Source organism: Carassius gibelio, chromosome A19 (assembly GCF_023724105.1).
Source record: "Carassius gibelio isolate Cgi1373 ecotype wild population from Czech Republic chromosome A19, carGib1.2-hapl.c, whole genome shotgun sequence".
In the NCBI taxonomy this organism is placed as follows: Eukaryota; Metazoa; Chordata; class Actinopteri; order Cypriniformes; family Cyprinidae; genus Carassius; species Carassius gibelio.
Window position 1 is genome coordinate 23,556,171 of NC_068389.1, and position 27,471 is coordinate 23,583,641.

At 35.5% G+C, this 27,471-nt stretch overlaps 2 protein-coding genes and 1 pseudogene across 5 annotated transcripts; 2 read left to right on the forward strand and 1 right to left on the reverse strand.

Annotated features, from left to right (window-relative positions):
• The first annotated feature begins 1,620 nt into the window (after window positions 1-1,620).
• LOC127935487 (chromatin modification-related protein MEAF6-like) lies at window positions 1,621-6,168 on the forward strand. Of its 3 annotated transcripts, none has more exons than XR_008148092.1 (8): window positions 1,621-1,800; window positions 2,303-2,418; window positions 2,505-2,592; window positions 2,755-2,800; window positions 3,696-3,885; window positions 4,257-4,342; window positions 5,401-5,434; window positions 5,745-6,168. XR_008148092.1 is itself a non-coding variant. In XM_052533400.1 (8 exons), the coding sequence occupies exons 1-8, from the start codon at window positions 1,711-1,713 to the stop codon at window positions 5,757-5,759; spliced, it is 609 nt and encodes a 202-aa protein (XP_052389360.1). In that variant the 5' UTR covers window positions 1,621-1,710; the 3' UTR covers window positions 5,760-6,168. The 3 variants fall into 3 exon arrangements, 2 of the variants coding, with proteins under 2 accessions (XP_052389360.1, XP_052389361.1); XM_052533400.1 differs by lacking the exon at window positions 4,257-4,342 and adding an exon at window positions 5,074-5,103; XM_052533401.1 differs by lacking the exon at window positions 4,257-4,342.
• Window positions 6,169-6,433: 265 nt separating this feature from the next.
• On the forward strand, window positions 6,434-8,731 carry LOC127934995 (zinc-binding protein A33-like; annotated as a pseudogene).
• Window positions 8,732-9,861: 1,130 nt separating this feature from the next.
• On the reverse strand, window positions 9,862-25,045 carry LOC127935485 (four and a half LIM domains protein 3). 2 transcript variants are annotated; one of them, XM_052533395.1, is made up of 6 exons: window positions 24,893-25,045; window positions 16,225-16,427; window positions 15,455-15,629; window positions 12,910-13,079; window positions 12,439-12,625; window positions 9,862-11,457 (listed from the first exon to the last, which is right to left on the reverse strand). In XM_052533395.1, exons 2-6 carry the CDS (start codon window positions 16,378-16,380, stop codon window positions 11,309-11,311), a joined length of 837 nt encoding a protein of 278 aa, XP_052389355.1. In that variant the 5' UTR covers window positions 16,381-16,427; window positions 24,893-25,045; the 3' UTR covers window positions 9,862-11,308. The 2 variants fall into 2 exon arrangements, with proteins under 2 accessions (XP_052389355.1, XP_052389356.1); XM_052533396.1 differs by lacking the exon at window positions 24,893-25,045 and adding an exon at window positions 19,585-19,689.
• Window positions 25,046-27,471: the final 2,426 nt, after the last annotated feature.

Genomic DNA, 27,471 nt, shown 5'->3' on the forward strand with positions numbered 1-27,471 from the left:
AGGTTATGTAAGTGTAACCGGGACCAGGTAAGTCCTGTCATTTTTCATCTTGTATCCACCTGCTTGTCCCAGACAGGAAGATATCACTAGATACAAGGTGTTTGGCCAGACGATTGTAGTTACCTGTGTCATAATGTCCCGGGCCAGGGAAGGGTAGGTAACAACAGATACAAGAGTAAATCCTCTAAAAAAACCATGAAAAACAAGACATCTGAGAGATATCCATGACTATTCTTATTCTGCTTTTGAAAATTAATAAATGATAAAAGCAGTATCTCTTTCTTTCCAATGAATATTATACCTAATTTCACTTCTGAATTTAAAATATGTACAGTGGTTGTATTTATGTGCACATGCAAACATATACTCACTTTCTGGAAAAGCCAAAACTCATCAATATTCATTTGTTTTCATATAATGTTGTTACTGGAGTGTTTTAACAGTTTGCATTGCACTTCTAACTTAATTATCTTCATCTTAACCCGAGTTACTCACAGCGAGAGGATCCTTTAGAGTTGTCTGAGACACTGGCACTCCGTCTGGATTTAGAGCAGAATGCACTTTGAGCTGAAACGGATGAATTTTTGTCCACAGCACTATAAGACACCTGACACCAACATGAATAAAAACATACATTACCATTCAAAAGTTTGTGGTTGGTAGTATTTTTTATTTATTTTACTTTTATTATATATATTATATATATATGAACCAGGCCCTGGATTCTCATTCTGAAATAACCTACTGTAAACAACGTTAATCAGCAAAAGCCAATAACAAAATAAATAAATGTTTTTTTGTTTTGTTTTTTACAAATGAATGCAGATTCTATTTTTATGATCCAATCGGGTAAATCTATATTACTATTGAATACATTTATTATTAATATAATATTTGCTCTTGCCTTCACATCAGTTGCCCTTTTTTCACAAAATAGGTTTTTACTGTGACGTCTGTAGTTAATGCAAAGAAAGTTGCTTTTATATCAAGTACTCTGTCGCCGCTTGGTGGCCAGTGGCTAATAAATGTTGTGCATGTAAAATAACAGAAAAGACAAAAAAAAAAGCGGGAGAAAGCGCGAGAATGGCGGAGATTTTGTTGTGCGGGACGCGAACGCGCTCCATGTTAATAATGGTGGCCTAAGGCAAAGAGAGTTCATATTGGCTAGAACTCTAGAAATAGTACTCAGAACGAAAACCCAGGGAGGCGTGGCTTACCTGTTCACGCACGCGTTTCATTGGTTAAGGAGGAGGATACGTCACATGGAAAGATCTAAATTTTATCTAAATGCGAATTAAATAATCTGTTATATATTTCTTGGATATTATAAATAGCAGTATTTTTAGGATTACAGTATACACCCTAGTTTATCAGGATTTGATCATTACTAAAATGATTCCCGTCTTAGAACTTATCGTACGCAAACGAAATTTGATGTAAGGTTTCCCTGTTCATACGAACGCCAAAACGTGCAATCTTCTAAAGTTAAGGTGCATCACAGTTCTCATTCTACCATAGACAGTAAAAGCATTCTACTGAAAAACCCTATCCGGTTTTTATACATTTTTGCTCTCTGGAACATTGACTGTATAAAAACAGCTCTGGATACGAAGCGCGCCCCCTGTCGGACTGGAAGGCAAGCGCAGTACTGCAGTCAGAAGTCCACATCTCAGCTTTTCTCGGTCTTCGAGTAGCTCAGTCAGCTCCATCATGGCGATGCACGCCAAAGCGACTCCACCGCAGATCCCCGACACCCGCCGAGAGCTCTCCGAACTGGTCAAGAGAAAACAAGAGCTTGCGGTAATTATATTCCTTTTTAAATGTCCAAAACCCTACAAACCATGTTCACGCGGCACCAAAGGAGACCGGAATAGCCGTAATTGCGTTAGCATACAAACACGAGTCTGAAATAAACGGTTGTTCATATTTTAAAATCGATGTATGGATTTGTGTTTGTATTTATACACCAGAAAGTATTATTTTACCTTATTTGTACTACATGTGTCAAAATGATATTCCAGTATATCTACTGTTTATATATATATATATATATATGCGCTAACGTGCTAACTGTGTTAGCCGCTTTTGTTGTGGCGGCTCCGTATGCACGACACATACAGCAAAACGGTATACAGCAATTTATAAAAAAAAAAAAAAGGATGCCACTTGTGCAGAGATTCGGTTTACAAAATAAACAAAGAAAGTAGAACTACACAGAGAATTCATATTATTATAATATGATTATATAAAGGTGATGAGTGATTGACAGCTGAAACTGAAATGTTATTTGTGTTTATAACAGGAGACTTTGGTGAATCTGGAAAGACAGATTTATGCATTTGAAGGCAGTTACCTGGAGGACACTCAGATGTATGGTAACATCATTCGAGGATGGGACCGATATCTGACCAATCAAAAGTGAGTGTGGTGTGACTTCATGTGGTTCAGTGATGTATATCAATCTTAAATACGTACAGATTAGCATCATCTTTCTCCTACTTCAGGAATTCAAACAGCAAGACGGATAGGAGGAATAGGAAGTTCAAGGAAGCAGAACGACTTTTCAGCAAGTCCTCCGTCACATCAGTGGCGGTCAGTATTTCATATATATATATATATATATATATATATATATATATATATATATATACTTATATCTTATTTGTACATATAGAATAAGTAAAAGAAAACTAAGAAATGACAATGAAGAAATATAACAAAATGATCTAAACTGTTTTGTGGATTGTTGTACAGGCTGTTTGTGCTCTTGGAGGAATTCCTGATCATATGAATGAAAAACGTGAGTAGATTCTCATGCTTCTTGTTTCTGCAAAAGATTTCTATCAGTCATATAATTTTTCTTTAAGTATTAAAGGGCATTGTTTTAAAACCTAGTGAGCTGAGGTCACAGTTTTGTTTTTACCTAGACAGCATTTTCAGGAATCGCCAGTAAAATGAATAATGTCAAATTAAAATTGAAAACCTTTAATAGTACATGTGATGCCCATATATTATGTTATGATAAACAGTCAATTTTATGGTTGTTTTGTAAGATTTGTAAATGACTGAGAATCAGTGTTTTTATTGATTTAATCTTTGAATCATTTTAGCCTCTTTCACACTGTACATCAGACCCGGAAAATTGCAGGAACATTGCCAGGTCACCTTCAGTGTGAATGCAAACACGTCCTGGGATTGATCCTGGGTCGGGGACCTAGTAATATTGCCGGGTTAAGTCCCAGAACGAGCACTGTGTGAACAAAAGCCAGATCTAATGCCGAAAAGGGTTTGTCGTAGTGATGACGCATTTTATCGCGTGACTCTTTTACCAGGTGTTTTGAAGCAGATCAACGCTCGCGGGAAAAAAAATATGTGCAAACTGTAACAAAGCAGAGATCAGTTAGTTCCTCAGTATTCGGGCTGATGCTGAGATCGTTCGCCAGCTTCAGTGAAAGTATAACGTGCCTAACGCTTTCGACTCTTACATTACACGTCACGCCCTGATGTCACGTGTCATTACGGGACATTTACGGATTGAGTGTGAATGCACGCACATATTCCGGGAATCACTGGCAGTGTGAAAGTGCAAAATCTAGCGACCCGGAACAATTGCCGGGACACATTACCCATGTATTTTCCGGAATCGCAGTGTGAAAGGGGCTTTTGTAAGCTTTCCTTTTCTTCTGCCTTCTTAGGTGAACCAGGCAGCGGAACAGAGAGTGACACATCCCCAGATCTCCAAAACCAGGAAAACGAACCCAGCCAGGAAGACACAGAGGAGGCAGATGGAGCCCTGCAGGACCTGAAACCCCAGAAAGCTGCTTCGTCGTCTTCTGCAAGCCACCATAGCAGCCACAAGAAACGCAAGAACAAGAACAGACACAGGTACCTGATCTCCAGCAGGCCCTTGGGGTCCAGGATATAAAATGGTGCTCATTCTGGCTGTTCTAGTGCTAATTAAAACGGACTGTTATTTGATTGTGAAATGTTTGATGTCTTGTGGACACATCTAAAGGAATATAGGAGCTGTTATAAATAAACATATTCATAGATGATTTTGGTAGCCAGCCATATATCTTTTCCCAAACCGGAGGGTTTTACCATTTTTTTTACTAGTTTCATAATGCTGTGGCTCCTGCTCAGCTGAGTTTGCTTTGGTTTCTCTTTTTTTAGTATCTTTATCTGCTGTTTCCTCTCGTGTAGATCCAGCCTGAAGTCTCTTACTCTGTCCTGATGTTTATCTGATTCTGTTCTAGTTCACTACAGACCGGTTTGATTAGAGAAGATGCTCAATTTTCAGATCTGTGTTTGGATTAGATGGACAGAAAGGAGATTTTGAGAAGTTAGTTTACTTTGATTCAGCCCAGAGTGGCTCCTACTGCATTTATAGTGCAAAAAAGTGTTTCAAATGAACCTTAACCTTAAAATGAACTTTCATGAATAAATAGTGACCTGTTTGTCTTTAGTTTTTTTTTTTTTTTTTGGAAATACATAATGCATTGTATTGTTTCTTAAAAACAAAATTCAGACGCTTGCAATTTTTTATTTTATTGTCATGCAAAATAAACAATTTGTTGCCACAACGAATATTTGATGAATGAAATATTAAAATTTATTTTTTTATTTATTTTTTTTTAGAAAAGGGCAAAAAAAAATTAGGCACGAATTACACCTTTTTTTTTAAATTGAAACAACCACTATATTTGAAATATTTTTAAAATGATTTTAATTAATCACATTTTAAGAATTTAATGTCTGTTACATATCTCAGCTGGTCAACAAGCTTTTAATTGCTTTTCAAACCCATTTCTTGGTCTTTCTGGCTTTCTTTTGGAAATGGATGGTTGCATCCAGAATCACTTCAGATGAAATAAGATGATAACTAGTTAGGGTCCTATATTTGCTAACACCCTAGAGAGGATTCGATAGTATCTGTCCTGTTGAGCTTGTTCATCTAGTATACTACTAACCACACATTCACACCCTATGTAGTGGACTGTAGCACTGAAGTGCTGCTCAGTGTAGTGCACTAACCTCTGATGCTCTCTTCCTTCCTACCGCTGCTCCCTTCAGCCCTTCTGGCATGTTTGATTATGACTTTGAGTAAGTCTCAATTTTACTTCCTGTTTCTCACTCCCGTGTCTTCTGTCCTTTAGCTGTGTAGGGCCATCCACATCACGTGGAAGAATGCTGTGACGCTTGCTTCTACCTGAGCATTTGCAGATGTTGCTGCAGTTTCCTTTTGGCTTTTGTTTGGTTTTGCATTTATTTTTCAGCTGCATGTTTGTGGAGCTCATAGACTTGGTGGGGATATTTTAGTTGCATGCAGGGTTTTAATCAGGTTCATTTGTTTATCTGACCGTGACGGGCTGCTTGGTAATTCATGTTTTCTCTTTACAGATTTGACATGAAGATGAACAAGAAACCCAGAGCGGTAAGTTCAGATGTACTAAAGTATGTTGTGTGTACATATATGTATATATTTGTAGATTTTATAGTCAGGTTTTGGTGCTGTTTTCACCCATTTTTTGCTGCTAAATAGAATGTTAATTAGGGGTGTCCACAAATAGTGGAATATTCGAATACTTGATCTGTAATTATTATTTGAAAAAACAAAACACTATTCGAATTTTATTAAGTGTTGCTTTGGTGGCCATAAATGAAGAGAATCCACGATAAATCCTAAGAACAAACATTTTAAAGTGAGTTAAAACTAAATGCATGTTTAATGTTCAATTTTGCAGGATTACTCTGCCTAATGGATCCTGGATAATATTCACACAAACCAAACCTCTTCAGTCAGCTTCGATTCTCTCCGCTCTAGAACGTCTGGATCTTCCGCTGCATTTCTCCACTGTTCTGTTTCCCTCTTTCCGGATCGTAGTCAAGCTCTTGTGTCATTTTTATTCTCTGATGGATTCAGATCCACCTGTTATTGCATGATGTGAACTGCAGACATGAGGTTCCAGTTCTGCTCATAATGATGGAATCTTTTATTTATGTTTCATGAATGACGTATCAGTGGATCCAAACCTTCCCTTCCTGCTTCTGGATAGCTTTCACCTTTTGTTTAGATAAACTTGTGTAGCTAATGTAAAAAGTTGGTCATGTTATTACTTTTTTGTTTTATACCATCTTGTTTTGAATAAAACTGAAATAAGACAATGATCTGTGTTTGTTGAAAAGTTTTGTTGTTAACCGCTTTTTTAATTAAAAAACTTAGATTAAACTTTGTAACTTACTATAATTTAGAACGTAATCATACTGATAAATGAAAGCTATTCTTGGAACCATCAATTGTTGTAAAAAAAAACATCAGGCTCCATACAAACAGACACATGAACCCAACACACCAAATACAGGAATGAATGTAAATATGTAAATGCAGGAGGAGCTCTGACATCACTGGAGACGACTTGATCAACAACGACGCATGAAAAGATCAGCTTCTTTATACAACAGAAGATTTACTGAGCTGCTGAAAGACCCTTGTGGACATATGATACTCAGAGGTAAGTGAGAAAAATATAAGAGTGATTGTCCTGAACAGGTTTCTAATGGAAATGAAAAGTTCTGGTTTGATAGTCAAACTGCGATTCGTGGCACAGAACCATAAGCTTCTGGTTTTACAAATTTGTAGATTTTGTTTCTCTTTAAGAGTGCCCATTACATTTGTTTTTCTAAGTTACATAAAAACGTACATTGGTCCGATATGATGCCAAAAGTAAGATTGATTACCTCTAACTGCTATTTGGTCATACTTAAGATAATTAACATGGCTATATGTTCATGCAACATGCCCCAGGGTTGATCATGTCAAAAAGTCAACTAATTTACTAATTTAGTTGTTTACTACACTGAAATGGAAATAGTTATTAAAAGTCATTTGGTTGCTTGTACAGCTAAGTTAGGTTTTTCTGTCACATGACAAAGTCTTAAAAACATGAAGGATATATGAACTTTTGATCCTAAATCAATCACCTAAAACTGTAAAAATCAGTTTCTGGTGAAAGTTTCAGGACTCACGAGGGACATGAATCCCTCAGCCCTCAGAAATACGTGTTTTCACTACAAGGTTTTTTTTTTTTTTTTTTCCAAGTAATCTGTTAATGTTTATTGTTTGCATTTAACATAAGCAGCAGTTTTATGAGTGCATGTATTTTGAAAGGAAATGTCTTACAATTTAAAATGTTTACTACAATGAAATACAAATTAAACTATTGAAACAATTTCATTTAAAATATACTGCATCTGAAAAATCACATTTACTGAAAACTTACTCTAATTGGTGCGTCAATACATACATTTATAAAATATATTCATGATGTTGTGCACAGTTCTTTAAATACATACCTTGATTTCTTGTGTCATGAGTCATGACACAATTATAAATTTGTCATATAAATTTGAAAGTATACTTCAGAAGTCAGGATGTTCCGTGGATGGTCTGCGTGCAGCCAAGTTTTTGTGTCTGCAACTAAACCTCAAAGGTGCGAGGTGAATGTTGAGACACTATGAGTCTAGTATTAGGTGGTACTATGCATGTGTTGAACTCGTTCATCCACGATCATGGTCACTCGCATTTGAGTATACTGTGTGGAAGATTACTCGGGCTTTAGCAGTGAGATACGAGAGCAGAAGTTTGAATTATCAGAGCAGTAGCACAACTGCACAGAAAATAGTGCAATCCAATCAACATAAAGGGAGACAATAAAAAAACAACAACTGTTGGTGCATGTCGTGTGTGAGAACAGCAAGTCTCTGTGATGTATCAAGAGCCATAGTATCCAGAGTAATGTCAGTCAGCACACAACCATGAAGGAGTGCAAGAGAACATAAAGCGTGTCTATAATTCCACACATGAAACATCTCAAAGATCTCATGATGTTTTATTGTCATGTGTTTCTACAGACCTGAAGTTGAACCAACAACAGTGGAAGCAGCTGAATGCAGTGTACTGTACTGTGCTGTCTGTCCTACACCAGTTTACATTCAGATACTCACAGGGTCATTACTGCGATACAATCTAAATCAAAACTGAATTAAATATTAAAGATCATTACAAAATATCTAAATGTTGTGTCTATTTTAAAAATCAGTGTGACCAAATAATTAGTCGATCAATCAGTCATTACAAATTCTTTGTGTTGTGAAGTTGTGATTCATTTTCTCTGTTTTCTCAGTGGATGTGACTCTGGATCCTGATACAGCTCATCCTGAACTCATCCTGTCTGATGATGGAAAACAAGTGAGACATGGAGACACTGAGCAGAAACTTCCAGACAACCCAAAGAGATTTAATACAAATATTTGTGTCATGGGAAAGGAGGGGTTCTCCTCAGGATGATTTTACTTTGAGGTGGAGGTGAAGGGAAAGACTGAATGGACTTTAGGAGTGGCCAGAGAATCCACTGACAGGAAGGGAAGGATCTCACTGAGTCCCAGTGATGGATTCTGGACTGTGGTTCTGAGGAATGGGAATGAATATTTTGCCTGTGATGATCCCCTCGTCTCCCTGCGTCTGAGTGTGAGAAGTCAGCAGCTCGGTGTGTTTGTGGATTATGAAGAGGGTCTGGTCTCCTTTTATGATGTGGAGTCCTGCTCTCTTATCTACTCTTTCACTGGTCAGTCTTTCGCTGACAAACTCTATCCATATTTTAGCCCAGGCTCCAATAATGGAGGTAAGAACTCAGCCCCACTGATCATCACACCTGTCAGTTATAATAAATGAATTTACACCCTTTATATAAAATACTAGATGAAAATATGTATTTTTATAATTAAAAATCTAAATACAATAAATATGTATTTTTATTTTATTTCATTTTTTAGCCCATGCTTTATTTATGGAGGTTAAAAACTCAAGTCCACTTATCATCACGCCTGTCAATTACAAGAAATGAATTTTCATCACTAATATGAAATGCAGGATGAAAATAATCCAGTATATCACAGGGCAAACACCCACAGACACACACATTCATTCTCACACCTGCAGACAATTTAGTGTGTCAGATTAACCTATGCGGCATGTTTTTGGATTGTGAAAAGGAAATGATGGAGATTCAGTTATTATTATTTATGCTATTCTGTAACACTATTTTGTGCACAAATGACACACTTACAGCTATCGTTCACTAGGTGGAACTATATACAGTAGTTTCAAAATAGAACTCGCAGATAGTCACATCCATAGTCATGGCAAACCTGAAACTATTATGAAATTTTAAAACTGTGGCTTCAAAAAACAGAAAGCATGAAAATTAATAAAAGGTATTTCATAAAAAGTTGTTAAAACTTATGTACGTTTTTTATTTAGAAGACTTAGCTAGAAGTTGTTCTTTGTGACCGATGTGTATGGAAAATAATTTTTCATTGAGGTTTCTTCAAATCTTTAAAACGAATAATGATTAGTGATGCCTGTACCCCAAATTAGATCAATATTTGAATGCACGGTTTGGGTTTTCACACATAGATGGTCTGAGTGTGTGCAGTATGATGGATTGAGTGGCTACAATGTTCAGTTCAGATGGCTTTAACAGAGACAGCAGGAGAAATGTTTTGTCCGCTGAGAATTAGGACACAAGATAAAACCAAAACCCCCAGAGTACAGCTTGAATACGACACAGTGTCTCCTGGGACAAACTAGGGCACAGTTTTCATATTTCTTTAAACAGGGTCAGCTCTTCTAAGGGAAGAGTCATGAGAATTGTTTTAAACTAATGATTACAGATTGATGGTTTTAAAAGGGGTTTTAAAGGATTGTTTACGCTCTGTCGTGTTTTTCATTTTCCCCATATTTTTGTTTCAGGACCTCTTGAAGTAAAATAGGACATTTTGTGCTCTCAAACTACACTGAAATCTGAATCAGAAAGAGATTTATTGCCAGGTGTGTTTACACACATGAGGAATTAGTTTTGATGACAGAAGCTTCCACTGAACACATTCTGGCAGTTCACCGAAGCGATGATCCATGAGAATGATTAGAAAAGAGTCCAGGAATTGTTGCCCTATATCTCTGATCAAAAATTTTTGTGGGTGTATGGATGAGTGTGACATTTCTCAGCCTGAAATGTTGTCCCTGTATGTATGTGGAAACTGAGATTAGTGGTGCTGCTGGGAACACTACACCCGCACTAAGGTATAACACCTGTACTTCCTGTTCTTTGTGCTTCTACTTCCTGCAGTGAGAAACCTGTAGTAATTCTGCCATTATTCATTTTTCGAAATGACTTTATCCATAGTCATATTTTAGAGCGGTATGTCCTTATTTGGGTTAAACATCTGTCAGAAATTTGGCATCTGGTAAAGGGGCAAAGAGTGAAGTAAAAATAAATGTTTCACACGAGATTTAAAATCAAGCATGACTAAAAGCAATTATTAGAGTTAACGTCACGTGGAGGGCATGTCCGTTGTTGTTAGGAGACGTTAGGTTGACAATATATTCAGAAGGAGCTTAAACTTGAAATTTAGTCACAGTAATTTAGTGTTAAAATATATGACAGGTGGAATTTTTAAATAATTTGTTTCCACAACATATTAATTAATTTTATTAATTGTTAAATTCATGTATTAAGGATTTATTATTTGGGAAAAACATTGTCTGAACCTTAAATGATATTTGAAAGTTGTTATATATGTTACAAAAAAAGTTTTATGAAAGGAAATATAACAGCATGAGCAGTTTTACAGAAGGCATTCATGTGCAAAAAATACATCAAACATCTGTAAAAAAAAATCATAAAAAATATTATTTTGAAAACAACATAAATATGAATTAATGTGTGAATATTTTATGTGAGAATTATTAAAAGCATGCATTGGTGGGTTAAAATAGTCCTCTACAATTCACTATGTTTAACAAACATCTTTAATCCATAAGCATCGTACATTAACAATCATTTGGGTCAGTGTGTGTTTTGTTCAAATGTATTTTTTTTTAAGAATGTTGCTGTTGGAGGGAATTTTAAGGCCCAATGTTTATGCAAACACATGGAAAATAACTCAAATGTATATTGAATAGATTAATGACGAAAACAACAACAACATCTCAGGGAACTGAGCCTTTGCATGTATGCATGCTTGGTTCAAATGATTAGAATTTCTAATTTGAACCATAAATGCTTCAGCCTGATCAAACAAGTCCGTCTAGTTAAAGATGTTTAACATTCTGATTTGAAAGAATGCAACACTAAAACTTTAATGTACATCATACATTTCATGTTTAAATTATGTCAAATGTTTCAGAAATGTGTTCATATTACTCAAAGGTCTGTTTTTTAGCAGATTTAACAGAAGCTGTTGTGGGTTATTTGGTATTGCAGCTTTTGCAGAGAATCTTTGTTCCGTCAGGGAAGAATCCTGCCCCGACCAGAGACACCGAACACTCGGAGCACTTAAAACACGGCTGATGCCACTGACGCTCCTCAAACGAGACGTACTTCCCTTCTCCAAAACCTGAGATAGAGAAAACGATTCAGAGGTATTACACTTTGAGCAGTCATCTCTACAATCTCTAAAACAACATAGTCATGATTTAAAACATTGTTTTTATAGACTGAAAGGGTTACACGCTAAGAAAAGTTACAATATACTGTGTTAATATGAATTTTCCTAATTAAATGTTCATCTGTGATTTATTCATATTTTGTTTTATGGATTGTTCCACAGAAGATACAAGTCAATAGGTTTGGAACATCATGAGGGTGAGTTCATCAAAATGTATTTTTAATAACAACCACTCCCTTTGCAGAACTGTAAAGGCGATGTATGTAGGATTGACTATTGAGCTAGGTATTGCAGTCCAAATTCGAAATATTGGTGAGGGTTTTTATCATCCAACCACTCCTACTCAGACTTGAGCGCACATAGGTTGCCAGAATGACGACACGAACATGAACGAGTGCACTTGACGAAGAATGAAAATAAATACGCTGTGTTCTCCATTAACTGGCAATCCGTGTGCCGAAATACTATTGGGTAAACTGGCAGAGGGTGGGTTTAACAAACCAAAACAAAGACTGAAATTCTGGCCCATAACGCACATTTTCAAAGAAAAATAACTGACTGTAGCATTTATTTTTTAAGACAAACAAGTATGTTACTTAAGCATGTTTTTTAAATATCTGCAAACATTTTATGGTATTTTATGCTTTAGTAGATGCAAAATCTTACATACAGCACCTTAAAAGACATTAAAACATATAAACTGTGGATATTTGACCCCCATGTTGAGTTCACAACCCATTGGATCTAAGATGAATAAGGAAAACATTTTCAGACTGACTCAACATTGTGAAGCACCATCAGCCTCCGAGCACATGACAATGTGTGAATGTGACAACTGTCTTGTGATTTTGACAAAGCGTTTCTGTTAGCAGTTAGGGACTGGTAATAAAGAGCAGACTTGTTATAAGAGACACACTACCACACACTGACCTGTGATGGGTTTGTCGCATGCAGAGCATTTCTGGGCGTACAGGTTGCTGAAGCACTTCACGCAGTACGGATCTTCACCCTGTGTTGTGAAAGGCTGTCCCGCAAGCTGGACTTTACATCCAGTACACAGGAAACATTCTTTATGCCAGGGCTCGTCTCTAAATGTTACACCACCTTGAACCAAGATCTGTAAGAGAGAAGACCAACAAAAACTACTTTAATTCACTGGCATACAACTGAAAGAGGTTTGCAATAGAATAAAAGCAAAAACTTAATATATGGATTCACATTCTGATATGTGTTTGCACTCTTAAATAATGATGGGTTTCACAGTGATGCCATTGCCATTCACAATTCTTAAAAGAATCATTTCTTATAGTGTGAAGAAAACATTTTAATAATCTAAAGAAGAGGTTCTTCACTGAAACTTCATTGGTGATTAAGCACCTTTATTGACCGATCTCATCTCACCTCTTTGCAGTGGGCACAGTGTGGGGCGAATCGTCCCTTGTAACAGGGCACGCAGAAGTACTCGCCCTTATCTGGGATGAACGACATGGCGCCGATGGGCTGCTCGCAACCACAACAAACAAAGCATTCCTCGTGCCACGCGCAGCCTCCATACTCCAGCTGCTTGGAGCCTGAGAGATGGAAATCATTTCATATAAAACTATTCAAGATCTTTATTGTGATAGGTCCAATGATATCCTTCTTTTGTTATCTCCTCACGCGAAACGGGAATAGACAATAAATTACGAAGACAATTAATATGAGGAATATACAAGGATACACGATAAAGTACAAGACCATAAAAAAGATAAAAACAAAATGCAGTAAAGGACAAAACAAGGAAGAATATTAAATATAAACATGTAATTTATAAATGAAGCGAATCCAAAACAAACTGTTAAACACATTGTCTATATTTAGAGCATTAAGAAGACATTGTCTAAGCTAAAGCATTCAACTAATGGAAATTTCAGAATGTATTTTTGTCTTATTGTCCATATTTTTTTAGAACATTTTTTAAATTTTTTTGCAGACAAATATCTAGCTACAAATTGCGAATTAAAAAGAGGAGCTTTTTGCAGTTTAGAGAACATTTGATTGGATAAACACCCATGAGGAAAAGATGTCATCCAAATTTTTGATATTAAGAATTTTTATTTTTATTAATATTTTTCCATTTTTACAAGTACATTACAGCGTTGTTATGGTTAACTAAGAATAAACAAAAATAAAAATGAAAACAAAGCTAAAATAAAGCAAAATTATAAATATATGAAAAACTTCAAAGATTTAATTGAAAATCAGAAATGTTGGCTTGGTCAGTAAATTATTATTTTTTTTAATTATGAAAATAAAACAAATTGGTTATATAAAAACCTAACATAATTATTGAACCGTAAATTAAAATGAAAAATGAAAATAAAAGCTAAAACAAAATATGCATAAATACTGTAATAGTAATACTAAAATACTATAATAAAAATCCTAAAATTATTAATAAAAAAAAAAAAATACTAAGTACTAGCATCTAGAATAGACTCAAAGGTAATAGGCATAAACTGAAAGCCACAAAACAGTCATTTTGGATTTTGGGGGTTTTGAATGTGCTTCTATCTGTCTGCAATGGATTTTCTCTGAGAAACAGCCTCACCTGTTAATGCTCTACAGGTTCTTCTCAAGAGCTTTTACTGTGCTGTGGCTGGGTATGATCATGTCTGATAGGTAACTAGCAACTACAAAGCTAAAGGTTACGCGTGATGTCACACCACACAACTGTGTGCATATTTGGGCCTGAACTGCCCTAAATCTACAAAAGCCTCTTGTGTGGGAGTTTTGTTTGAGGCGTGTCAAAATCGTAGGCTGGAAATGGTGCAATGGGTGGTATTTTGATAAAACTGCATGTGGAAACTGGAAAGGCACAAGTTGCAGATACAAAGTACAGGTTTGGTGGGAAAAAAGCTCAATTGATCTGTGTATAATGACTGAGAATGGGTGTGAAAATGAGCCTTTTAAATGAACGAGGGAGGAGAGATCTGCCACTTTCAGTTTGTAATTTTATCCATCTGGAATTTTCCCCTTCTCTTATTTCTCTCCGAAAAGATCCAGAGAGACAAAATCAGGCGGCGGAGTGTAATTATGGGTAACGTAACGCCTGAGTGTTAGCATCAGGCCTGCAAGCGTGTGTGTGAGTGTGGCCGGCAGCTTTTCTCTCTCAGCTGAGCGTGTCTGTAATCACACTGTCACATCTCTACCACACCCTGACGCCCAATCAAAACTCATTAACTCAGTTTCTGCTTTGAGGATGTTTTTGGTATATACAGTCTGGTAACAAGACATGGTTTATTATTTTTAAAATAATTTTTACAATTTAAAATAACTAATTTCTGATTTTTTTTTTTACATTTCTTTCTGTGATGCAAAGCTGTATTTTCAGCGTCACATGATCCTTCAGAAACCATTCTGATATGCTGATTTGCTGCTCAAGAAACCTGAAAACAATGGAAGCCCATTTCTGCTACAAAATAAATATAAAAATTTTACTTTTTTTTACTCATAATTCTGAGTTTATACCTCGCAATTCAATTTTGTTTCTCAGAACTGCAAAAAAAAAAAAAAAAAAAAAAAAAAAAAAATCCGAATTGCAAGATGTAAACTCACAATTGCAAGAAAGAAAGAATTGTGAGATAAGTCAAAATTATCTCTTTTTTTTCAGTATTCCATAATAAAAACAAGTTTCCATTGAAAACCATGGTGGAAACCATGAAACCTTTTTTTTTTGGATTCTTTGATAAATAGAGAGTTCAAGATAACAGCATTTGTTTAAAATCTTTTGTAACATTGTAAATGTCTTTTCTGTTACATATGGTCAATTTAATATGTACTTACTGAGAAAAAGTATTTATTTACCAAAAAAAAATACAATTTTAAACAATCTTACTAACCTCAAACTTTTGAATGGTAGTGTACATGAAATATAAGCATATGCATGTGTGTTTAGGAACTGTACCTGGCATCACAGTCTTCCCGCAGGCCACACATTTAGATGAAAACTCATTGCAGTAGCAGTCGTTACACACCAGGGCGTCTTCCTGACAGGTGAACGGCTGGTCGGCCAGCGAACGGTTGCAGTGTGAGCAGCGGAAACAGTGTTCGTGGTAATGCCTGTCCTCATAATACAGCTCCTGAACACAGACAGCACAGCAACAAATGTCAGTTCAGCTGTAAATGATATGAACTCATTCTAGAAAATCATGTGGTAACTAGTTTATTGAATTTAGTTTAGCCCTTGCGACCATGCGTGAGGCTGAATACTCTGGACAGTTGGAGACAGTATGTGGCGTGATGTTTTCAGGTTACCAGAACCTGTAGTTAGTCAAATGAAATGAGCATCTAACTCCATTGAATCAGTTATATCATCAAACTGTGGGTCAAAGGTCACTGCACAGCAGAACAAAAGGTGAAACGAGGTGACGCAGCTGCTTAGGAAGTGCTAAGGCATGTTGAAGCAAAACAGATCTTGCTGTTCTCTGTCACTTCCACTACCATGAAAGGAGTGGTCTGAGACCTTTACGCAATAAAAAAGACATACTTCACTAGTGTCTGCTGATTCAGACGGCTATGAATTCCAAACACAGAACAGAAGCTTCTTGTGTTTGTCTTAGGCACCTCCAGTGAAGATGGGAGAAATCCATCCATCTTTAATTCTATTAAATATAATGTAATTTAAAAATACTGAATTTTGTGAATCCCTTAAATGCTGATCATTGGGAAACTCACCCGTGTGTTGTGCTCGATGAGCTCTTTGCACTCCTGGCAGGTGTTTGCATACAGACGGTCGTAACAGGGGACGCAGTGGGGAACGTCGTCCACCTGGATGTATTTCCTGCCGTACAGAGACTCCTTGCAGCTGTCACAGTCAAACGGCTCTGACATGATGCTCCGCTCCTCTCTGACTCATACAGCACAGGCAACAGATGGGCCTAAAGAAAAACAGGATTTAAAGAAAGCTGTCACTGAGTAATTAACTGTGAGCCTTTCCACATCAAAAAGAAGTACCAAGCGATTTATATAGCCTGTAATCAAAATTTAATCTGTTTTGATTTGTAATCAGTGGTTATCTTGCATCAAAGTAGGCCAGAAGGTTTTTAATTAAATTGCTGGAGTCAATTTAAATTAAACACTCTCTCTTTGTGTGTGTGTGTGTGTGTGTTGAGAGAGTGAGTAAGACAGAGAGTGAGAGAGTCTGCAAAAGGATACACTACAGATTGGAGTCTAGTCCGTTATGATTAAATTGAGTCCAGTGGGGAGACAAGTGGTCATTCTGTATGCGTGTTAAATATGTGATCATAACTGTGTGTGTCCTGGACAGAGCGTGAGAATAAACAGATTCCCACACTGAGAACTCAACAGATCTCTCACTGCTCTGTACAAACTGAAATGTCATGCGATGCACTACTGAGCAAAACTGGATATTCAGTCAGTGAGAAAACATGTAGGGTGGGACTTATTTAACCTTTGCAAAATGATTGTTTTAGAAAGGTTGAAATGTTAAAGGGATTGTTGATGTCAGCCGAAAAGTCAGTTCAGAGGCATGGAGTTAAAGATTACGAAAACTAACATTTAGCATCATGCTAAAACACGCACTGATGAACTATACTCTTTAAGATCACCTGGGGTTTCTTAAAACGTTTATGGATAAAACCATTTACTAAATGCATAATGCATTACTCACATTTCACTGCTGGTTATATATGCTCTATATAACCGTGTATGTGACTAATAAAAATCTTGAATCCTTGAATTATGAATCATAAATGGGATGACACTAGTCAGATTCAAGTCCATATTAAGTGCATTAGAATATCAGCTATTATTATTATTATTATTTTTAATGACCCTCTGCAATCTCTTTTCTCTCTCACATAATGACAATTTCAAGTCAAATTAACATTTCAATAACCATTTATGTATAATTTATTTTATTCAATGTATTTATTTAGTAAACTAAACCAGTAGCTGTGTGAAATAAGCGGAATAAAGTATATTTAACCAACCAATATGACAAAAAGAACACTTCAGCAGGGACAATGACCTGCGAGCTATCAGTTATCCTTTGATTAATTTAACTTAATTTAAGTACTGTTAAAACACCTCCCAAGCTTTTGTTTTGGGGGGATCAAGCCCTAATGAAGAAGGCTGGACCACCAGACACCCGTTGAAAACAGTTGACAGTGTTTGGAAGAAGATTAATTCATTAAACATGCAATGAAACAAGTAAATGGCGAACTCCAAAAAGTGTGCAGTTTTTCTCTGCCTGCATCTCTTGTCCCACTGTATTTCTTGCTCTGCTTTGCCATTCTTTGTGGGAGTCCTTCTGATTGTAAAACATGCAAATCTGATGAGATGTAAAACTCCAGAGGGGTCAGAAACATCCCAACTCCCTTTTATGACAGTGATAGCGCGGTCTCCCCCTCTTTCACATCCTGTTCTCACCCCAAAATGAGCAAACGGTCCTGTAAAACTGGAAATAGTTATGAATCACGCTCTCATTCCCTGAAAGCCATATTGTTTTTGTCTAGAAATGACGATAGCAGTGCAGTACAAGAAACTGAGCAACTCTTGATATAAACAACAGAACATTCCTTCATGAGGATCAAGAGGTTTGCCAGTCATATGTTTGGACAAACTGTCATATTATTTTCCACATAATAGTTAAGACAGCAAAACTTTACTTAAAAAAAATAAATAACACAAATGGAAATATGGGAATTCTGTAGTGACCAAACCATATTGCACAAAGAATAATTACAGTATATTAGAACTACAATGTTGTCTAGATTCCAGCTCTGCTCATTCTAGACATTGCTTTTCAAACACTAAACTCATGCATTGAATAAAATAAAAGAAAATCACCCCCACTTACACCAAACACACTACTATGTATGATGCACACTTGATGTTGATCTGATCCAGCTCATTCATCAATAGTGAAAAAAATCACATAAAAATAAAATAATTAAAAACAAAAATGCACACTTAAATCAGTTTTGCTCCAACATCTGGTTCAATACATCCATAAAAAAAAAAAAAAGAAAAAAAAAAGAAAAAAAATATATCTATATAATATACACAACCCACAGGGAGCTTACGTGCATGATGCATGCTTAAGGCAGTTCACTATCTGGTCCAGCTCATCCATAAAAATAAAAAAAGTTCAAATAAAATATATAAATAAATCGGTTCACTATCTGGTCCAACCATCCATAAATAAAATATCCATAAATAAAATAGCAAATCATTCTCACAAAGACAGAAGGAAGAGAGACTAATGTGTAAGTGTTGTAGAATGTCCATCCTTTAAGCAGAAAGATAAAGTCATTGCCAGTTCTCAGATCATAGGTGACAGCTTCCCACTAGTCTGTGTGTCCTGCTATGACATGGCAAACTATAACAGACAGCTCACTTCACGGCTCACAAAAGAGTGTCTGCTTGTCTGAGCCATATAGTATTACCTGTCAGGATATGACTGAGTGGAAAGACCTGGAAAATTTAACAGAACACAACAGATCTGTGTTTTTAGCTCATTTTTATAAAGCTTCCAGATTTATACTAAAAACCATTTGATAATAAATTAATCTGACAGTTTTCACACTTCTATTTCTTAAATATGATTATTAAAAATGAATTGGTTGCAATCAGTCACAAAGTGTATGATGAAAAAACACATGAAATCAGATCTCATCATTCAGACTGTCATGCATTAACAATTTTTTACGTTTTTAACTGCATTTCAAACCAAACTACCTAAAAAATGTTCAATCAGCAAACATCTGATGTTGTTCATATTTCAAACTAAATTTCTCCTCTTTTTTTTCTTTTTAACACCCCTATCCTCCGAAAATCAAACTTGATTTCATTCCAAATAATGCTATATAACTTTCTCCATTACCTAAGCCTGCCATCTAAAACTAATCAAATAAATTCCACAGCATTCCCACATTATTAAACCTGCCTCCACAAGGTGCAGATTAATGACTTTGTGTGTAATAAGTAATATTTTCCAATCCACATGCACAGACTTCATCAACAAGACCATCTGAGATTTATGTTGCAGTCCATCTAAAAGTACAAACTTACAAAGACCCCATGCAATGGCAAATCCAGGAAAGGCGTCTCTGTTCTGGTTCCACCTCATGCATTTCCAAAGCCACAGGTCTCTAAAGAAACATGCTGCTAAATGATCTGTAAAACCAAACATTAGAACAACAGAAACGTTTTTTTGAATGTGGTTTCCACAGGTTTTCAATGTACCGGAGACCAGTTTATTAAATGCACCAAGTGTTATGAGAAGGAAATATAATAAATCCTTAATTTTACACAAAATCACTCACACTTATTGAAGCACATGGTACATATTGTTTAGCAACTGCAAAAGTTTCCAACCCCATTGTTCAGTGTGGAAAATTGACCAGCTGGTTAAGTGTGTGTGTGTGCCCTCTGCTATTTATTTGTTTCCTGAGGTTTATGTGCCAATTCAGTTATTGCCATTAAACACCAGTGGGCCAAATGTCAACCTTATTAAACATTTTCAATCTGAAAATGAATTCATCAGCACATTTTAAATGTGTTGTTTGTGGATTTAAAATTTATCCCAGATTCAGAGTACCACAAAAAGTACTTTATCTCCACTTGCGTGTAAACTTGCAGTTAATTGTTGCATTTCCCATATTTCTGACAGATGTGCAGACTGTGAGTTTGTAGTTTGGGAATAAAATGAGAAGAAACGTGAGAATGACAAAACTAAGAAATCTAGGAAATTAAACTATAATTTAAAAAATCTTTGAAAAAATGAAAAATTACAAATACCACAGTCAAAGAGTTAGTCAAGTTACATTTCTGACCAATTTTATAGCTATAAAAACATCAGACTGAGAATTTGAGAAAGATTTCGTATGAATAACATGAAAAGTGAGACAAGCAAAACTAAGATTTTTAGGAAATGAAGCAAACTGTAATTAAAGCAAAACTTGTGCAGATTAAAGGAGCATTGCGTAGGTTCTGAAATTTCTAACCGTTACTGACACCAGTGGCCGTTAGAGGAACTGCAGCCAGTCTCATGCTCGTTCTCAGTGTGCACGCTCTTCTTTTTTTTTTTTACTTACGAGGAGTGTCCGTGGGTGTCTGAATTGTGCTGCCAGAGGCTGGTCGCTTCTTTCCATCCGCAGAGTCCATTTGAAAACACTATTACCGATGCTTACTATAATGGCTGGCGTGCTGTACGGTTGTAAACCCAAGTAGAAGAGAACGCGCATGACATCACATTTTGTGAATTTTCGCGCCAATTCGGGCCTGACTCCTCCACACACAATTGAGCCTACAGGCTGATAGAGGCAACCGTGGTGGACAGTCGAGGTGTCATTCTTTTTTTACATCATGGTTGGCTCATACATGTACAAATGAAAACTCTATCTTAAAGATTTTTTTTATTTAAAAACCTCCACATAGCTCCTTTAAAGTGCAAATTCCAGTCTGGAGATAAATACCAATTTGGGGTACGCAAAGATGTTTAATTCTGAGTCGAATGTTTTGGTTGAGATCTTGGGAGGGTTGTTTACTCTTAAGAACAATGTGTCTTCCTGCCGTGGGACATGTTAGAGCCAACTTCTGCTGTTTAGCAAACAACCCAGCCATTATATGATGCTTATTAAACATATTTATACGCCAGACAGGCTTTATTACGTGAGAAGAAGGGATTGCATTGCTTTCCTTATCCAGTGGTTGGCATGCATTCTGAAAGATTTTTTCTTTTTCTTATATCTAAACTGATCTTAAACATACAGTTGACTGGTAACACAACCATGTGTTAAATATAATGAACTCATGATTCTTATTCTTAAATGACGATTGTCCTACAAACTAAATAATTTCACAAATGCTTCAGCATTAAGAGAAAGATTCAGTCATTTGAAAAATGGAAAGCACAGCCAGTTAGGGTACATTTACACAACAATGATGTAATAAAAACAGAGATATAAAAGAACTAGATTGGGATATCAGGTTTTAATCATATCGCCCACCCCTAAAATTAGCTAACATTTTAACCCTTGAGCTGTGCTGAAAATTCATAACCTTATTTGGTGTTCATAGTCAACATTGACCAACCTCTTAAAGGCTCTTAAACAGGTTCTTATATCATAAATCTCTCATTGTTGTACATTATCACCAAATCTCGGATTCGGTCAAATTAAGTGAATACATTCCATCAAAATAATCAAGTAGACATGTTCAACAAAAAAAGTCATGTAAATAGTTGCCTTCATTTTCTAAAAGTTGTCTGAAGAGCTCATTTTTTGTAGTGCAGTGTGTCTGCAAGCCTAGTGCTCTTCACTGGCATGTCTCCAGCTATTGTCACTGTGCCCTGCACCACCCTGTGGGAATGCCACTGTGGTCAGGGCCATGGTCGGGAAGAATTTGATGGTTTCAAAAAGGGCAAACAAAGGCATTTTTCTGCTAAAAACTGCACATTCCACTTTCCAGGCAGAGAAAAACCAGATGGAGTTCTTAGAAGACCAACATTTCTGCCGGTTACTCATGAAGAAAGACATGCCATTTTTTGGGCCAACTAAAAACATTATGTGGCCACACCCCCCCCCCCCCACTTCCATTTACACCCATCCGTTCAGACCCCATAAGAACGTGTTTGCTGGACAAGAGTGGAAACTGTTCAGTTTGGTGCCAAATTCACTCTACACCTGGAAGCTGCCAGTGACATCATACACTTAGATGGTGGAAAAACCGAGGCGTGCGAGTGCGGACACTGCAGTTGCCTTGCGGATAGAGAATTAATCCCAACATTAGTCTGAATTACTCTTTTCCAAGCCATATTTTCTCTGCTCTGTAAACAAGAATCATGTTTATCTCACTAGTGCCTTACCCATAATGACATCTTCCAACTATGTCTGCCATTACAATGAACTTAAATGAGGCAGATCTTTAAAGTTAAGGTTAAAGTCAGTGTTGCAGTATGTAGCAGTAAAATAAAAAGGTAAGATACATATTCTTCGTAGATGATGTTTGCAAGCATGTGGTCCCATAACACATACTTAATGAGTAAATGTAGTGGTAACGCACCTCCGTTCTTTTCCATTGGCAGACAAAACGTTTATGTGTATTCAATTAAGTCTTTCTTCATGAGAAATGATTAAAAAATACAAAAAAGTTTAAAAAATGTGTGTATTTTGTCTTAGTTATTCAAATATGAGAATGTCTGTTAAAACTTGTGTCCTATTAAATGGATAGTCCTCATAAAAATGAAAATCCTCTTATCATTTACTCATATGGATCCAAACCTGAAGATGTTTTGAAGAATACTGGAAACCAAACTGTTCTGGTTCCCACTGGCTTTCATTATATATATTTTTTGTTCATAGAAGTCAGTGGAAACCAAAACTGTTTGGTTACCAACATTCTTCAAAACATCTTTTTTTATGTTCTGTAGTAAAAAAATAAAGTCTTGAAATAATATATTTATTGGTAACCAAACAGTTTAGGTTCCCATTGGCTTACATTGCATTTTTGTCCATATAAAGGAATCATTAGGAACTGAAACTGTTTGGTTACCAACTTTCTTCAAAATATCATATTTTATGTTCTGCAGTAAAAAGTAAGTCTTAAAAGAAGACATTTTGAAGAAACACTGACATTCAATTATATGGACAATCACTACAATGGAGGTCAATGGGAATCGAAACTGTTTGGTTACTGACATTCTTCCAAATATCTTTTATGTTTCTAAGAAGAAAGTTAGTCTTACAGGTTTGGAACATCATGAAGATGAGTAAATGCTGGGTGGACTAAACGGTTAAAATAGTTGTGTTATAATTTGTGCTTTTATTGTAATAAATCACATCCTTAAAAGAAAAGGTCCTGTAATGTCTACCTAAATGTATTTCACTTCTAGAGTCCTTCACTGAGTACTTATGTCTCTACAAGACAAGAGTAACTAATTTATTAACACTAGGAGAAGTTTTAAAGCTCAATAATCAATGCAGATCCAGTTGTTGAAGTTACAGTAAGATCTATACATCCTCCCAGTAGTGGAAAGTGCTCTTGTATTCAGAAGTTCAAAAACTGTGGCTTCATTTTACTGAGAAACGGTGAGTGACCACAAAACTGCATCCTTCAAATTGACGTAGACCATCAATGAGTGCCACAGTTTCACAATTTCAGAGCAGTCACTATTTTGGTAGATTGAGTGTGAAAGACCAATGTTTTCAAACACTAAAGCTGATTAACTGATCTGATCTGTTCTCTACCTCACTGTTTGCTCTTTCAAGGTAATACCACGATCAACAGTGGTGCAAAACTAGTTATATTAACATATATGTACTAATTTAAGACATATTACACTTAAGGAGTGTAACAAAAACGTACAATAAACTAGTATGGCAGTACAGTACATTGATGGTATCAGACTGTAATACCAGAGTAAGTCTGGTATTAATTAGGAAAATTCCCCAGCCCTCAATACACATGGTTTTAAAGCTGCTTTATAAATCCCGAAGAATTTTAGAGCTGGATGTATAGGATAGTTTTATATCAAAGTGCATGTTACAGTAATTTGGCAGTCATTTAGTTTAATGGTGGATAAATATATCATGATAGGTATCACCACGGTGCTTTTGGTAAGTACTGGAGAGGAAATCTGGGAAGGAGTAAAGACACTTGGGACAGAGAACTGTGGGCAAATTCCATCTTAATACTGGTGAGAAACAGAGAGAGATGTGGTGTGTGAGAACTGCCTTTATTCTGAACTAAAATAACTCACTTTTCATGCAGCCTTTGTTGCTGAGCCCCTGGGGTGTCTCTCTCTCTCACACACACACACACACACTGATACTGTCATTGTTTTATAGAAAATGTAAACTGTACTACTTTGCACCTATTCCAAAAGTAGTGGAACTGAACAGTACGAATTGTGCTTCAACACAATCTTTTCAAATCAGGGGTCCAGAGATTGTATATAGTCCATTACATATTTATGCATAATGTACTGTTGGAATGAATAAACTACTGGATAAAAAAAAAAAAAAAATTACTACTGATTATGTGAGTTTTACTGTAAGTTTAAATTTGTGTATTAAAAAAAGAATACATCTACAAATACAAAATCGAACAAAACTTAAAACAATCATTAGTACTAACTAATAAATATCAATACATATTATTAATAAATTATTTATAAATATAGTGAATTTAATTCTGTAAATGCATCACATACACATCATCTCCACTGTTGTGTTTCAATTTAAAAATAATAAATCAGGAAACAATATCAAGAGTTCCATAAAAAAACATTATTAATAGACATAACAGGATTATTCAGCTTGTAAAACAGAATAATTCTGCTCTTTTTCTGTTCTACAGTAAGTAGATGAGATCTTACCGTGGTGTTGAAGCATCCAGCTGATCTGGCGCTGTGCACAGTCGGTCTGTGAGACACACAGCGGTGTGTTACTGCAGTTTTTCCCATGAAACACATCACACAGAGCTGATCCTCCCAGTGGGCGAGACATTTGCACACTTAGCCCGCCCCACATCTGACACACAAACACATCCAAACCTTCAACAGCTTTGAGCTGAGTCTTCCCATAGACTCTTAAAGCAGTTGTTTTGCTCAGGGCACAACATCTGACAGGATTTCTGCAGGTTTCATGAAGGTAAAATTAAGAGGGATTTAAGCACATTTTATAGGAATAAATTGAATTGAATGGAACAGTACATCAATATGGTTTTTAATTGTAAATGTCATATATTATCAACAATTCAAGTTCAGGTTTAAACAGATCGCCATTACTTGAACTTTAAAGCTTCTGATCACCCTGTAAAAAGAGATATACTTTATCAGTATCTTTGTCATGTTTCCTAATGCAAATGTCCAAAGATTCTTGAGAAGCAAAATGACACAAGAAAATAATTTTTATGGGAAACTGATCAAAATGATGATTAAAACATTTACAGTTGTGCACAGTTTTAGCCTCGCATTCAACTCATTTACTTTTGTGCAGTTCTTCAGAAAACAAGACTTCATATCTTTATTTTGCATCTCAAATAAATTATCTTAAGGATGTTTGGATATTTAAATTGGAAATTGGAAAACAAATCTAAAAGAGAAAGGCAGTTTTTGCAAAATTTAATACAATGACTTCATGAAATAAAGATATTCTCCTCTGAATTAATCAATTTTATGGCCTAAATTTGTGTAAAAAAGACTTGCAGAAACCCTAATATGATTTAATAAATATGGAGATTTAACAAATTATAAATTGATTAAAAAAGAACCGTTCTAACTCCAAATTCTGATTTCTTTTTTTATTCTTCAAAGTTATACTTAGTTTAGTTCTTGCTTGCACGCTTGCTGAATCGCTTGCTGATCCTGACACAGAGAGACATCTAGAGGTGAAACAAGAACACACACACACACACACACACACACACACACGCACACACACGAGACCAGAGCTCAAATGAATATAGCTTTAATTTATCAGCATGCTCTGAGACAAAATATACCATAAGTAAACAATTCCCATTTTCTTGATATCTTACAAGTAATAAACTTTATAGTTCAATCACAAAAATGTATATATATATTTTTTACACTTTATTAGAAAAAAGAAAGGAAAACAATAACAATCAATAACAATCATCATTCAACACTCTCAGACTCAGCAGTGAGTTTCTTGTACACACACTTACACAGACTCACACAAGCCCTCATTATATCCATTCATGAAAGGGGAATTTTTGAGAATGAATCAAATTATGAATCATGTAATAAAAAAAGGAAATAGGGATATTTTGGACCCTGGGACTTCACATAACGTAATGCCTTTAATCGCTTGTTCCACAATCTTGAGTGTCATTATTCTGTGTTCTCAGCATATCAGAATTTAGCAAGAAGCATTTTATGGTAAAACACGTGCTTGCTGTTAGTCTGGGCTGATGCTTATACAAAAATTGAAATGAGGGATAATTTGTAAAAAAAAAAAAAAAGTACATTCCTGAACAAAAAGGTCTCTGTGATTCATTTTGCTGTAAGGCAGTTCACAGAGACATGACGATGTTCACAAATGTCTTTAGCCTTTTCTCCCTTTTTTTTCATCTTGTTTAGGTCAAAAGTATATAACAGCGACAGCCAACACAATCACAGCACAGGCCAATAATAACAACCAAAATCTTTAAGACTGGGAATTTTGTTACAAAAGGGAGTGAAGATCTGTTTCACGGGTGAATCTAACATGTCCAGGTCACATTTCACGGCAAAACCAAAAGAAAGAAATCGGAAATGTATCGCTTCAAGAAAATTAAACCTATTTTAATTGTAAATTTCACATTGTGATAATATTGTTTTATACAATTTAAGAACAATTAACCCCCCCCCCATGTATATATATATATATATATATACAACCTTTATACTGATTTCAATTATATATATATATATATATATATATATATATATATATATATATATATATATATACAACCTTTATACTGATTTCAATTATATATATATATATATATATATATATATATATATATATATATATATATATATATATATATATATATATATATATATATATATATATTAGATCCCATGGTACCATGGTACTCCTACAGTGTGTTTTTGTAAGAAATGGTACACCTTGGTACTTCACAGATCAGCGTGGTATTATCATATTAGTGTCCAAATCCAAGGCTTTACCATGGTACTTTTATAGTTAGTGCAGTGCTGTATCCCAATGGGATCTGACCTACCTGAATATATATATATATTTTTTTTTTATGTAACACAATTGAAGTATTGAAGTAATGAAAGCATTGAAGTAATGAAAAATTACAGAAAATAATATTAAAATAAAACTTACATTTTTATGACCTTTTGCTGGTAATGAGAATTTGGATAAAAAAGTGTTTTATCACAATGTAAACATTTTAATGCACTTAAAATAGGCAGAA